Genomic DNA, 13,904 nt, shown 5'->3' with positions numbered 1-13,904 from the left:
ACATGGATGAGAGAGCTTCCTACTGCCTGAGCTATGTTGTTGATGTAAATTGAGAAGAGCGTGGGGCCTAGGATCGAGCCTTGGGGTACTCCCTTGGTGACAGGCAGTGGCTGAGACAGCAGATGTTCTGACTTTATACGCTGCACTCTTTGAGAGAGGTAGTTAGCAAACCAGGCCAAAGACCCCTCAGAGACACCAATACTCCTTAGCTGGCCCACAAGAATGGAATGGTCTACTCTACAAAAGCTTTGGCCAAGTCAATAAAAATAGCAGCACAACATTACTTAGAATCAAGGGCAATGGTGACATCATTTAGGACCTTTAAGGTTGCAGTGACACATCCATAACCTGAGCGGAAACCAGATTGCATACCAGAGAGAATACTATAGACATTTTTTCCAACACTTTTGATAAACAGGGCAAAATAGAAATTGGCCTATAAGAGTTAGGATCAGCTTGATATCCCCCTTTAAATAAAGGATGCACCGTGGCTGCCTTCCAAGCAATGGGAACCTCCCCAGAGAGGAGAGACAGGTTAAAAAGGTCAGAGACAGGCTTGCTGATGATAGGGGCTGCAACCTTAAAGAAGAAAGGATCTAAACCATCTGACTCAGATGGTTTTTGGGGGTCAAGTTTAAGGAGTTCCTTTAGCACCTCAGACTCAGTGACTGCCTGCAGGGATAAACTTTGTAGCGGGGCAGGGGAAAAAGAGGGAGGAGCATCAGGGCTAGTCGCATTAGAAGAGGTGGGAGATGAGGAAATGTTGGACGGGCAATGAGGCATGGCTGAGTCAAATAGGAATCCTGACTTAATGAAGTGGTGATTAAAGAGCTCAGCCATGTGCTCCTTGTCAGTAACAACCACATCATCAACATTAAGGGACATGGGCAGCTGTGAGGAGGAGGGTTTATTCCCCAGGTCTTTAACTGTTTTACAGAACTTATTGGGGTTAGACCCACAGAGAGAGAACTGCTCCTTAAAGTAACTCACTATGCCTTCCGGATAGCCTGAGTGCACCTATTTCTCATTTGCCTGAACGAGAGCCAGTCAGCCTGAGTATGCGTGTGCCGAGACTTTCGCCAAATTGAATTCTTGAGGTGGAGTAACTCTGCCAGATCACGGTCGAACCAGGGGCTGACCATTGCAGGATTGAGTCTTTGTTTAATTTATTTAAACTAAAACATTTACAACCTTTTGGGAATTATTCTGAGATTTAAGTAGTTGACTTCAACCATTGAGATAACAACATTCTCGTGACAAAAACACTCTTTATTAACCACATCTCAGTAATGACCAACACATCTGGATTGGAGCTGTGAACCCACACTTTCAATTGATCCATTTTAGGTAATAAGCTTCTAGTGTTAATGTGCAGAAAACCCAGGCTTTTACGAGAGCAGAAATCAATGAAACAGATATCCTAGCACACGTCAGAATTGGGGCTAGCAACAGTAGATGGGCCAGGGTGTACATGCACATTTCCAGATAGCATCAGCAGTAATACAATCAGGGCACAGCAGAGGACAGGGAGAGCTCTGCAGTGTTGATTTTTTTATGACATTTGAATGTGCATCAGATGGCAACAAGATCATATTCTACAGCAATTTTATCAGGTAACATGAATACAAAGCCAGCGAAAGGTGGTTAGAATAGGATGTGAGGCCAAGAGTCCCGAGTGTATATTGGTAAACTAACGTTAGCTAGCCATGCTGCCTCATGCTAGTTGTGTTAAACCCAGCTATAGGTTTGTTTCATTACTGGTAGCTAGCATGTTTTATCTATCAGTGATCATTGCTTTGGTGATTGATTCGATGGGTAGTCATGGACACTACTGATTACAAAGCCAACGACATGTGCCTCACCATGCAATAATTACTCCAAATGCATCTTCTCATTATTTATTACATACCTTTCAACATCTGTTGGAAACTGGAAAAATGATTTTCCTCCCTTCCTCTGGATAGTGTTATAGCCGATTGCTGCACATAGCCTCATCTTTGTATCTTCATAATAATTGCAGTAGTTATCAGTACCTTTGACAACAAACACATGAGATTCCAGCTCAACAATTTCATAATCAAGCGGGAAATTAGCTTTGCATAATGATTTGTTTTTTATATTGCTTCCCCTCCCCCTAAACAAAATCACAGAGAACATTTTACAGTAAACAAGGTATTTATTGATTACATTTGTTTTGGAAACAGCAAACATAAATGGAGATCAACTGTTTCATTGATGAGAAAATTTGCAGAATGTCGGCAATAATCCATCTAGCTCCATCTTCTCCCACTGCCGGACACTGGGCTTCCTCTCACTTCCATATTTGGTAGTGAGAGGAAACGCCAACCGGATGCTTCATATTTATACATCCGGTTAAATATCCGTCTCATTGTTCTATCTGTCATGACAAGTTACAGCAGCAGCAGAGTTCGCCATTTTGGAAGGCAGCTTTGTTCGTACACTACAAAAGTACAGATAAAACATCGTTTTTACCTGTTCGTTTTTTGGGGTACATCAATCGATAGATAAAGTGAGGACAGCTGATTTAATCTGTAATACTAGAATATAAACGATATATTATCTGTTCAACATTATCTAGCTAGCCTTCACGTTTCGTCGACGAACCAGAAAGCTAGCGTTAGTCAGCTGGCTAGCCAATGTACAGATAGCTAGTTATGTCTCTTTTTTTCCTGAAAATTGTTGTTGTTGACGCTAGCATTTATCAGATACATGTTGCTGACGTTATCTGAAGAAGTTAGTCTAGCAGCTAGATAGGTTTCACTTGGATGGTTGTTATTAATTTAGCTAGCAAGCTAACGTTAGGTACGTTAAGGTAGCTAGCATAGAACAAAGACACCAGTCGGTGTCTGTAGAGGATCAATTGACCATGTTTAGTTACTGGTGTATGGTTGAATTCACTTAATGTCATCTAGAAGATTAACTAGCTAGCTATATGCAGATTGGAATTATTTGTACAGTTTGTGGGCACTGCAGATAGCCATGTAACGTTAGCTAGTTTTAGCTATTAATGTGAACATTTATCACTGTTGTGTGGCAGATGCGACAGGCAAAGCGAATGCGTTCCCCTGGCGTTTGGCTCAGTGAGTTCACCTGGGTGGAGAGCCGAAAGCGCCAGAAGCGAGATGATTCGAATAGCAGTGTGAGGGAGAATAAATCTCGAAGACGTCAACACCACCTCAAAACATATGAAGGGTAAATATTCTGACCCCATTTCACCCACTTCCCCCTGTCTGTCATCCGTTTGAATGTAGTGGCCAACATAACTATTAGAGGCCCCACCCATCCACAAGCAACCCCTAGATCTCTCCCTTTTTACATCCAATGTCTGGTAATTTGTCTTGCTTCAATTCGTTTGGTAGGGTCCCGCAGCTATACACATGCCAAATGTTTTCACAGCAATATATTAATGTGGTGAGGACAACCTATCATCTTATAAATAACGAGTGAAATCCAAGCTCACAGTATATTTTAGGCCAAAGTTTATTTCAGGATAATCTGCCTCTTTCCCTGCCCTTGACAGACGTGGTCACAATTCATTTTCGAAGTTTGAACTCTTTATTATGGGTAGTCACTGTCAATGGACAATATATCACTGTATGTTTTATTGCTGGAAGGTAAAACCGTGTCTGGTTCCTGTGTCCGTCTCTGTTTGAGCTTGTGCTTTGTGAGAGATTGAGGTTTATGGTGGAATTTTCCAGGACAGGGCGGGAAGCTCTAATAATAAGTCCCCCAGCAACGCAGACCTTTTCCTGGAAGAGACCTGATACCATCATGGCTCTCTCTGACTGTGGGGCTCTGGAGGTCCAGACTCCGATCACATTTCTCTGCTGAAAGGGCTTCACGGATTCCTCACTGAGCCAAATCAACTGTCGTAGCGGACACCTGTGCTTTAGATTTGCGTGCGTTGGTGTGAGGGAGGTAGAGGGTAGAGGGGGATGCTGCAGGAGACAGAGAGGAGGGGGGAAGGGGGGGGGGGGTGCTTGAGCAAGCTGGCTGCTCATATTTATGATCTATTCATGTGAAATGTTGCTACATGATCTGTTCTAACAGCTCTTGAGACATATTGTCTGTCCAGTTTGTTGCATCAGTTTACCCCCAAAACTAGGAATATACACTATGCTGTCACATCAAGAACCCTGGAGTGACGATGTTGCACTCTGTAGTCGTAAATAAGCTTGTTACTAATTTAAAATGTTATATATTAAGCCCCTTGGGATAGGGTGTCGGTGAAGGCATAGGTCCCGGCCATTAGAACCAAGCAGTGGCTATGTAGGCAGGAGAAGGAGTCAGTCATTTAACTGTGGTGTTGTTTCTCCCTTCCAGGCACTACCTGGAGACCCACAGCCTGAACCAGCAGAGGATAGAGTCTAAGGACAGGAGGGGCAGAGAAGCCAGCCTGGAGATGGGCTACGACGAGGACAGCAGGGCTGCCGCCTCCAGGGATAGAGACAGAGACCGCGAGAGGGAGAAGGACAAGGAGTGGCACCACTACAGCAAGTCATCCGGGCGGAGCGGCAAGAGTGTCCGCAGTAGCCGCCGAGGGCGGAGACGCAGCCCTTCTCATCAACGCTCCTCTTACTCGGTATGAGAACGTCCTACACGCTCTTCTGTCCTTTCCAACCAACCCCCTAGATGGTTATTAGTGGTGTTAGCTTTTCTTTATGTCTATCTTTCTCAATATGTACCACAGTGAAAAACAGATGAGTTAGAATTATGGATCCAATGTTAGTACCAAAATTCACTGAATACGATCTAGGCATAACTGTAGCAGACTAGGCGCAAACACCTTAACGAGGCTTCAATAAGAATAGTCAAGGGAAGCTTTATATGTATCATTAGCAGTCAGAAGATGACCTAGAACTGTAACTTGAAAGACACAAATTCATATTAGCCTATTCTACTAGACTGATGGTTGATAATGTTTTGTACCGCTTACTTTGAGAAAGTCTCTCACATGAACCTTGTTGTTGCCATGTTTCTCTTCTGTAACACCCACTATGTGGTGACGCCCCCATTGCCTTTCTCTGGTGGGGCTGAATTTGAATGTGCTGCTCCCGCTGTGGTCCGCTGGCGCTGCCTGGTTCGCAACCCACCCACTCTGAATGGGCCGATCCATCCGAAATCTCACCCCCACGTCCGATCCCCCCCTCTGCCCGCTGAATGAATGAATGGCACGTTCCGTCCCGTTGTGGTGGCCTGGCCTGATGATGGTGTTCTCTCTGGGTCCATGATGGTGGTTGATGATGGTGGTGATGGTGGTGATGGGACAACAGAGGAGCCATCATCGCAGGAGCAGGAAAAGATCCAGGAGTGTTGAGGATGATGACGAGGGTCACCTGATCTATCACAGGGGAGACATGCTGAGAGCCAGATGTATAGAATATATCCCTTTTTTCTCTCTGTCAACTAGCTATCTGTTTTGTTGTTGTTTTTTGATATGGTGTACTGTTGCAAAATAATATTATACTGTATACACTTGTATTTGGGCGGGTAGGGTTTATCATTGTATTGTTAAATGTGGATTAGTATTACACCTCGCTACATATCATTATTAGTGTGATGTGTGTATTGTGTTCGGTTGGCTTGGAGCCCTGTCCTGTTCTAGTTGCAGACAGTATAATGCTAAATCCATATCAAACAAAGCAGCTAGGCAGCCATTTTGTGGCATATCATCTGGGATGGTAGTGGATGCCAGTCATCACTCCTCTGGTTCTAACTAGTGCTCTTTATTCCCTGTAGATGAGATTGTGTCCACTCTAGGAGAAGGAGCCTTTGGGAAAGTTGTGGAATGCATCGATCACTCGAAGTAAGTCGCTCAATGGAAACGTCTGGATGTCACGGTGACTATGCTACTCCCCCCCTCCCCCCCCCCCCCCCTTTTTTGTTTGTTAACTTTTTAGCACCTACAGTGTGCTCTCAAAGTCAATCTCTCTGTTTCTCTCTATCATTCTCATCTGAAAGCCTCTCCCTCTCTAACAGTTGGATATGTGTGTCTTGTCTGTGATTCCAGAATTGGTGCTCGCGTGGCACTGAAGATCATTAAAAACATTGACCGCTACCGCGAGGCGGCCATGGCTGAGGTGGAGGTGCTGGAGCAGATGAACTCTCTGGACTGTGACCGGAGATAGTAAGTCACACATGTTATTAGAAGGAGCCCCATACATTAGCAGAAATCACCTAGGCTTTCCATTACGAGGATGAGGAGCAGTCTCACATGCAGTAGTTAGCTATCTGCCGGGCTTACACTTTAATTATGGACTATAACTTAAATATCTCACCTTAATGATTAAATATCAGTGTATATCATCAATATCAGACACCATTGGTTGTCTTGCCTAGCTACAGTTGAAGTCTGAAATTTACATACACTTAGGTTGGAGTCATTAAAACTCGTTTTTCAACCACTCCACACATTTCTTGTTAACAAACTATAGTTTTGGCAAGTTGGTTAGGACATCTACTTTGTGCATGACACAAGCAATTTTTCCAACAATTGTTTACAGGCAGATGATTTCACTTATAATTCACTGTATCACAATTCCAGTGGGTCAGAAGTTTACATACACTAAGTTGACTGTGCCTTTAAACAGCTTGGAAAATTCCTGAAAATTATGTTATGACTTTAGAAGCTTCTGATAGGCTAATTGACATCATTTGAGTCAATTGGAGGTGTACCTGTGGATGTATTTCAAGGCCTACCTTCAAACTCAGTACCTCTTTGCTTGACATCATGGGAAAATCCAAAGAAATCAGCCAAAAAAATGGTGACCTCCACAAGTCTGGTTCATCCTTGGGAGCAATTTCCAAACGCCTGAAGGTACCACGTTCATCAGTAGAAACAATAGTACGCAAGTATAAACACAATGGGACCACGTAGCCGTCATACCGCTCAGGAAGGAGACACGTTCTGTCTCCTAGAGATGAACGTACTTTGGTGCGATAAGTACAAATCAATCCCAGAACAACAGCAAAGGACCTTGTGAAGATGCTGGAGGAAACAGGTACAAAAGTATCTATATCCACAGTGAAACGAGTACTATATCGACATAACCTGAAAGGCCGCTCAGCAAGGAAGAAGCCACTGCTCCAAAACCGCCATAAAAAAGACAGACTACGGTTTGCAACTGCACATGGAGACAAAGATTGTACTTTTTGGAGAAATGTCCTCTGGTCTGATGAAACAAAAATAGAACTAACTGTTTGGCCATAATGACCATCGTTATGTTTGGAGGAAAAAGGGGGATGCTTGCAAGCCGAAGAACACCATCCCAACCGTGAATCACGGGGGTGGCAGCATCATGCTGTGGGGGTGCTTTGCTGCAGGAGGGACTGGTGCACTTCACAAAATAGATGGCATCATGAGGAAGGAACATTATGTGGATATATTCAAGCAACATCTCAAGACATCAGTCAAGAAGTTATAGCTTGGTCGCAAATGGGTCTTCCAAATGGACAATGACCCCAAGCATACTTCCAAAATTGTGGCAAAATTGCTTAAGGACAACAAATTCAAGGTATTGGAGTGGCCATCACAAAGCCCTGACCTCAATCCTATAGAAAATGTGTGAGCAGAACTGAAAAAGCGTGTGCGAGCAAGGAGGCCTACAAACCTGACTCAGTTACACCAGCTCTGTCAGGGGGAATGGGCCAAAATTCACCCAACTTATTGTGGGAAGCTTGTGGAAGGCTACCCGAAACGTTTGACCCAAGTTAAAACAATTTAAAGGCAATGCTACCAAATACTAATTGAGTGTATGTAAACTTCTGACCCACTGGGAATGTGATGAAAGAAATAAAAGCTGAAAGAAATCATTCTCTACTATTATTCTGAAATGTCACATTTTTAAAATAAAGTGGTCATCCTAACTGACCTAAGACAGGGAATTTTTACTAGGATTAAATGTCAGAATTGTGAGAAACTGAGTTTAAATGTATTTGGCTAAGGTGTATGTAAACTTCCGCCTTCAACTGTACCTAAAGATGAATGCACTAACTGTAATTAGCTCTGAATAAGTGTCTGTTAAATGACTGAAATGTAAATCCCTCCTTTGTCTCCCTCCCCCTCTCTCCCCTCCCTTTCTTTCTTTCCTCCCTCTCTCTCTTCCCCCTCTCCACCTCTCCTCCTCCATATCAGTGGATGTGTGAGGATGCTGGACTGGTTCGACCACCATGGTCACGTGTGTATATCGTTTGAGCTGCTGGGGCTCAGTACCTATGACTACCTGAAGGAGAACAACTTCCAGCCGTTCCCTGTAGAACACATCAGAATCATGGCCTACCAGATCATCCGAGCCGTACGATGTGAGTAGTTACCATAGAATTACACATTAGAACATATTAGAATAGTTATTTAATAGGATCTCTGTGGTAGTAACCACCACCCACACTGGATAAGAGCAATACTACATCTCAACTAAAAGGTTATTGTTTGTGTCCCAAATGGCACCCTGTTCTCAATATAATACAAAGTATTTAATTTTGAGGGGAATACGTCACCATTTGGGAGGCAGACACTGTAAATGAAAAGTTGTTGGGTTATAGTGGTGACTTCACAGTGTATTCAATTGTACAAATGACCTAATAGAATGAAGGGTTGTCTACTCTCCTGCCTGTGTTGACTGTGTTCTCCCTGGTTGCTGTTTGTTTCAGTCCTGCATAAGAACAAGCTGACACACACTGACCTGAAGCCCGAGAACATTCTGTTTGTGGACTCAGAGTACGACATCGAGTACAACGCCAAAATGGTACGAGTCTGTTACCTACCCACTCTCCCACATTTATCTGTGCTGACAGACGATCTGTGATTTGGTTGTGTGTAAGCCTTATTTGTACTGTCTGACTCTTTCAAATGAATATTTGTCATGACTCATCTCTGCCCTACAGAAGCGCGACGAGAGGACGTTGAAGAACCCGGACGTGAAGGTGGTTGATTTTGGCAACGCCACATATGAACACAACCACCACACCTCCGTGGTGTCCACACGCCACTACCGAGCTCCAGAGGTCATTCTGGGTAAGACACACACTCTGCCTCAATGCTAATTCATGATATTACTGATATTATGTGATAAAGCTGCTTATTGCCATTGTCTGATGAAAACCTTATCTCAAACAAACTTTCAGGAAATTGAAAAAAGTACCATATTTTCCCATTAACAAACATACAATTATAAAACTTCAGAAGCTATTTGTGATACATGTTCTTGGTCCTAGAGTGCTGAAATGTTCAGAGTACATTAAGGGGAGTTACTGATTTCAATAAATGTACAAAAATGAAAATTAGGAAAAACGGAGTTACAGGGTTTTCATCAGATAGCGACGTTATACGGACGTGGGCTGCATCCAGGTGGCATATGGTGCCATTTGGGATGCATCCTTGTTTCTCTGCTGATGTAATGCTTCTCTCTCTGTAGATCTGGGCTGGGACCATGCCTGTGATGTGTGGAGTCTGGGTTGTATCCTCATAGAATACTACCTGGGATCAACTCTCTTCCAGGTGGGGGACTGTCTGCTATCGACAATATCATCATACTAATAATGCCTCCTAAATCATGCATTCATCTCAAGCTGTTCAGGCTTCTTTGTATGCATGGGTAGATCACAGGGTTTTTTTCTGCATATAAAAGTTTGCCCGGGCCTCCGAAGTGTTATTTTGGGTCGCCTAAGTCCGCACAGTAAAACATTTTAATATTTTAAAATAATTTTTGGTATGGAAAGACATTTTCAGTGTAAACTTGAAACGACTAAAACCAGATATAGAGTATGTAGACCTATATATTTTTTAAATAAGATCATCTTTGAGAACTAATAATCACCAAAATATAAGCTAGACAGTCAGGGAGAATCAAAAATTCCAAAAATGATACCTTCAGGACTCTTTTTGTCATGGCATGGGGCCCCCATTGATTTTGTTATGTTTAAGTCACTCAGATAGCATAAGAACACAGCATAAGCCATGGCAAAATGTGTAGAATTACAGGAAATTAGATTTAGAACAGCAACATTTTGCTACCGCTGCCAAGAGGGTAAAATATTTTTATGCCGGAGCCACTGCAACGCCGCCCACCACCAAAGCCCCATTTTGATCCAGAAAAAAACACCCTTGATCAGTGTGTCCTGGGTGTAACTTTAGACTCATCTCCATGTCACTCTTGTGTTCTCTCCTCCAGACCCATGACAGTAAAGAACACCTGGCTATGATGGAGAGGGTCCTGGGCCCAATACCGGTACACCTCCTGCAGAAAACCAAGAAGCGGCGGTACGTCCATCGGTACCAGCTGGACTGGGATGCACTCAGCTCCTCTGGGAGATACGTGAGGAAACACTGCAAACCACTCAAGGTAAGGAGGGCCTTTAGCAATATGGGGCAACCTATTTTGTATCACAATTCATGTAATGGAACTGACCTTATAGATACATTTACATAATTTAGCAGTGAGATAAAGACATCTGAATCACAGTGTTGTTGTCTGATCATCTGCTCTCTCTCCTCCACCACTTCCATCCCCTCTCTCTCCTCAGCAATACATGATGGTCCAGAGCTTGGACCACGACCAGCTGTTTGACCTGATCCGGAAGATGCTGGAGTACGACCCGGCTAAACGCCTCTCCCTGGACCAGGCTCTCAGACACCCCTTCTTCACCTGCCTACGCAAGGCCACCAAGAAATGACCTTTAACCCCAGCCTTGACCACAACCTGACTCTGCCCTGTCATCGTGACAATCATCACAACCGTTGTGGCCGTGACCATCACCATGACAACTATGATGATTGACTATGATGACAACTATGATGATTGACGATCGTCATGGCCTTACTTTCTGACTCTCCGGGAGAGATTGTTTACCTCTGGCTGTATCAGTCCGCCCATGTGGCTTTGTAGTCCATTGCTGTCATGCTAGTTAGTGTTAATGTATTATGAGTTGTAGCATGTAGTATCAACCTGGTTCACTGATGAAGCTGGTGCATTATTCTTTGGGCTGTCAGACTTTAATCAGTTAACTCCAGTTAACTTTGTTTTTTAATCGTGATTTATCGCATTATCTGAAAGCTTTCCAAATATACTGAAAACATCCCAAATACATAATCTATTCAGCTAAAAACAAGTTGACATTGAGGTTAAAGAAAGTGTATTTTTTTCAATTTACCTAATTGTGCTAACCGTTAGACAAAATCAAGATGTCAATATTCTCGAAATGTTTTTGTATAAAAAATCTTAAATTACAGCTTAATTTGAGCAAATTCAGAATTTGCGATTAATCGCAATTAATCAAAGCAAATCCTGTAATTCACTCGATTACATTTTAGAATTGTTTGACAGCCCTAATTATTATGAGTTGTAGTCCCTTTTTTCAGTATGACTGGATTTGTAACTTTTGGAATATCACTGTATGTGTACATTTCTCAATAAAAACATCTGAAGTATGAATGTATCTGTAAAAATAGAGAACTATCGGCATATCTATTTATTATGGCCATCGAGATGTTAGATCCAACAATGATATCAAGGGATTAGAAATTCAGGGCTTAAAAACAAAGGTGTCATTGTATGCTGATGATTCATGTTTTCTTTGAAATCCACAATTGAAATCCCTCCACAGCCTCATAGAGGATCTAGATACATTTTCTAGCCTCTCTGGATTACAACCAATTATGATAAATGTGCTACATTACGTATTGGATCACAAAAAAATAAAAATGTTACATGACCATGTAGTTTACCAATAAAATTGTCTGATGGTGATGTGGATATACTCGGAACACATATCCCAAATGAAATAAATGATCTCATTCCAATACATTTTAATAGAAAGTTAGCAAAAATAGATAAGATCTTGCTACCATGGAAAGGTAAATACCTGTCAATTTGTGGAAAAATCACCCTGATTAACTCTTTAGTATTATCCCAGTTTACCTATTTGCTTATGGTCTTGCCTACGCCTAGCGAAAAGTTTTTTAAATTATATGCGGAAAAAATATTTTATTTTATTTGGAATGGCAAGCCAGACAAAATTAAACGGGCCTATTTATATAATGAATATGAATTCGGAGGACAGAAATTATTAAATATTAAAGCATTTGACCTATCACTAAAAGCTTCAGTCATACAAAAGTTATACTTAAATCCGAACTTGTTCTCTAGCAAATTTGTACAATTGTCTCACCCAATGTTCAAGAATGGCCTTTTTCCCTTTATTCAGATTACAACCTCTCACTTTGTTATTTGAAAAGAAAATCATCTCCCAAATATCACTATTTCTAAAACAAGCTATAGAAAGTTGATTGCAATTTCAATTTAATCCTCCAGAAAAGACAGAACAAATAATGCAACAAATATTGCATTGACAAAATGATTAAAAAAGGTATAATCTTCGTAAATGATATCATCGGTAGGACTGGTGGAGTTACAGTTGAAGTCGGAAGTTTACATACACTTAGATTGGAGTAATTTAAACTTGTTTTTCAACCACTCCACACATTTCTTGTTAACAAACTATAGTTTTGGCAAGTCGGTTAGGACATCTACTTTGTGCATGACACAAGTAATTTTTCCAACAATTGTTTACAGACAGAGTATTTCACTTATAATGCACTGTATCACAATTCCAGTGGGTCAGAAGTTTACATACACTAAGTTGAATGTGCCTTTAAACAGCTTGGAAAATTCCAGAAAATGATGTCATGGCTTTAGAAGCTTCTGATAGGCTAATTGACATCATTTGAGTCAATTGGAGATGTACCTGTGGATGTATTTCAAGGCCTACCTTCAAACTCAGTGCCTCTTTGCTTGACAACATGGGAAAAACAAAAGAAATCAGCCAAGACATCAGAAAAAAAATGGTAGACCTCCACAAGTCTGGTTCATCCTTGGGAGCAATTTCCAAACACCTGAAGGTACCTCGTTCATCTGTACAAACAATAGTACACAAGTATAAACCCCATGGAACCACGCAGCCGTAATACCGCTCAGGAAGGAGACGCGGTCTGTCTCCTAGAGATTAACGTACTTTGGTGCGAAAAGTGCAAATCAATCCCAGAAAAACAGCAAAGGACCTTGTGAAGATGCTGGAGGAAACAGGTACAAAGGTATTTATATCCACAGTAAAACGAGTCCTAAATCGACATAACCTGAAAGGCCGCTCAGCAAGGAAGAAGCCACTGCTCCAAAACCGCCATAAAAAAGCCAGATTACGGTTTGCAATTGCACATGGGGACAAAGATTGTACTTTTTGGAGAAATGTCCTCTGGTCTGATGAAACAAAAATAGAACTGTTTGGCCATAATGACCATTGTTATGTTTGGAGGAAAAAGGGGGATGCTTGCAAGCCGAAGAACACCATCCCAATCGTGAAACACGGGGGTGGCAGCATCATGCTGTGGGGGTGCTTTGCTGCAGGAGGGACTGGTGCACTTCACAAAATAGATGACATCATGAGGAAGGAAAATGATGTGGATATATTGCAGCAACATCTCAAGACATCAGTCAGGAAGTTAAAGCTTGGTCGCAAATGGGTCTTCCAAATGTACAATGACACCAAGCATACTTCCAAAATTGTGGCAAAATTGCTTAAGGACAACAAAGTCAAGGTATTGGAGTGGCCATCACAAAGCCCTGACCTCAAACCTATGGAACATTTGTGTGGGCAGAACTGAAAAAGCGTGTGAAAGCAAGGAGGCCTACAAACCTGACTCAGTTACACCAGCTCTGTCAGGAGGAATGGGCCAAAATTCACCCAACTTATTGTGGGAAGCTTGTGGAAGGCTACCCAAAATGTTTGACCCAAGTTAAACAATTTAAAGGCAATGCTACCAAATACTAATTGAGTGTATGTAAACTTCTGACCCACTGGGAATGTGATGAAATAAATAAAAGCTTAAATAA

General features: G+C 42.1%; 1 protein-coding gene across 4 annotated transcripts; it reads left to right on the top strand.

Moving 5' to 3' along the window:
- Positions 1 to 2,400: 2,400 nt before the first annotated feature.
- On the top strand, positions 2,401 to 11,450 carry LOC311104849 (dual specificity protein kinase CLK4-like). Of its 4 annotated transcripts, none has more exons than XM_084146788.1 (12): positions 2,404 to 2,530; positions 3,059 to 3,213; positions 4,345 to 4,603; positions 5,295 to 5,394; positions 5,761 to 5,827; positions 6,032 to 6,148; positions 8,156 to 8,322; positions 8,671 to 8,765; positions 8,905 to 9,034; positions 9,435 to 9,517; positions 10,191 to 10,361; positions 10,543 to 11,450. In XM_084146788.1, the coding sequence occupies exons 2-12, from the start codon at positions 3,059 to 3,061 to the stop codon at positions 10,690 to 10,692; spliced, it is 1,494 nt and encodes a 497-aa protein (XP_084002914.1). In that variant the 5' UTR covers positions 2,404 to 2,530; the 3' UTR covers positions 10,693 to 11,450. The 4 variants fall into 4 exon arrangements, with proteins under 4 accessions (XP_084002917.1, XP_084002914.1, XP_084002916.1 ...); XM_084146789.1 differs by having other exon boundaries at positions 2,417 to 2,469; XM_084146791.1 differs by lacking the exon at positions 5,295 to 5,394 and having other exon boundaries at positions 2,401 to 2,469.
- Positions 11,451 to 13,904: the final 2,454 nt, after the last annotated feature.

This window comes from Coregonus lavaretus (genome assembly GCF_964263955.1).
Source record: "Coregonus lavaretus genome assembly, chromosome: 29".
NCBI lineage: Eukaryota > Metazoa > Chordata > Actinopteri > Salmoniformes > Salmonidae > Coregonus > Coregonus lavaretus.
This window is presented reverse-complemented; position numbering and strand designations above follow the sequence as displayed.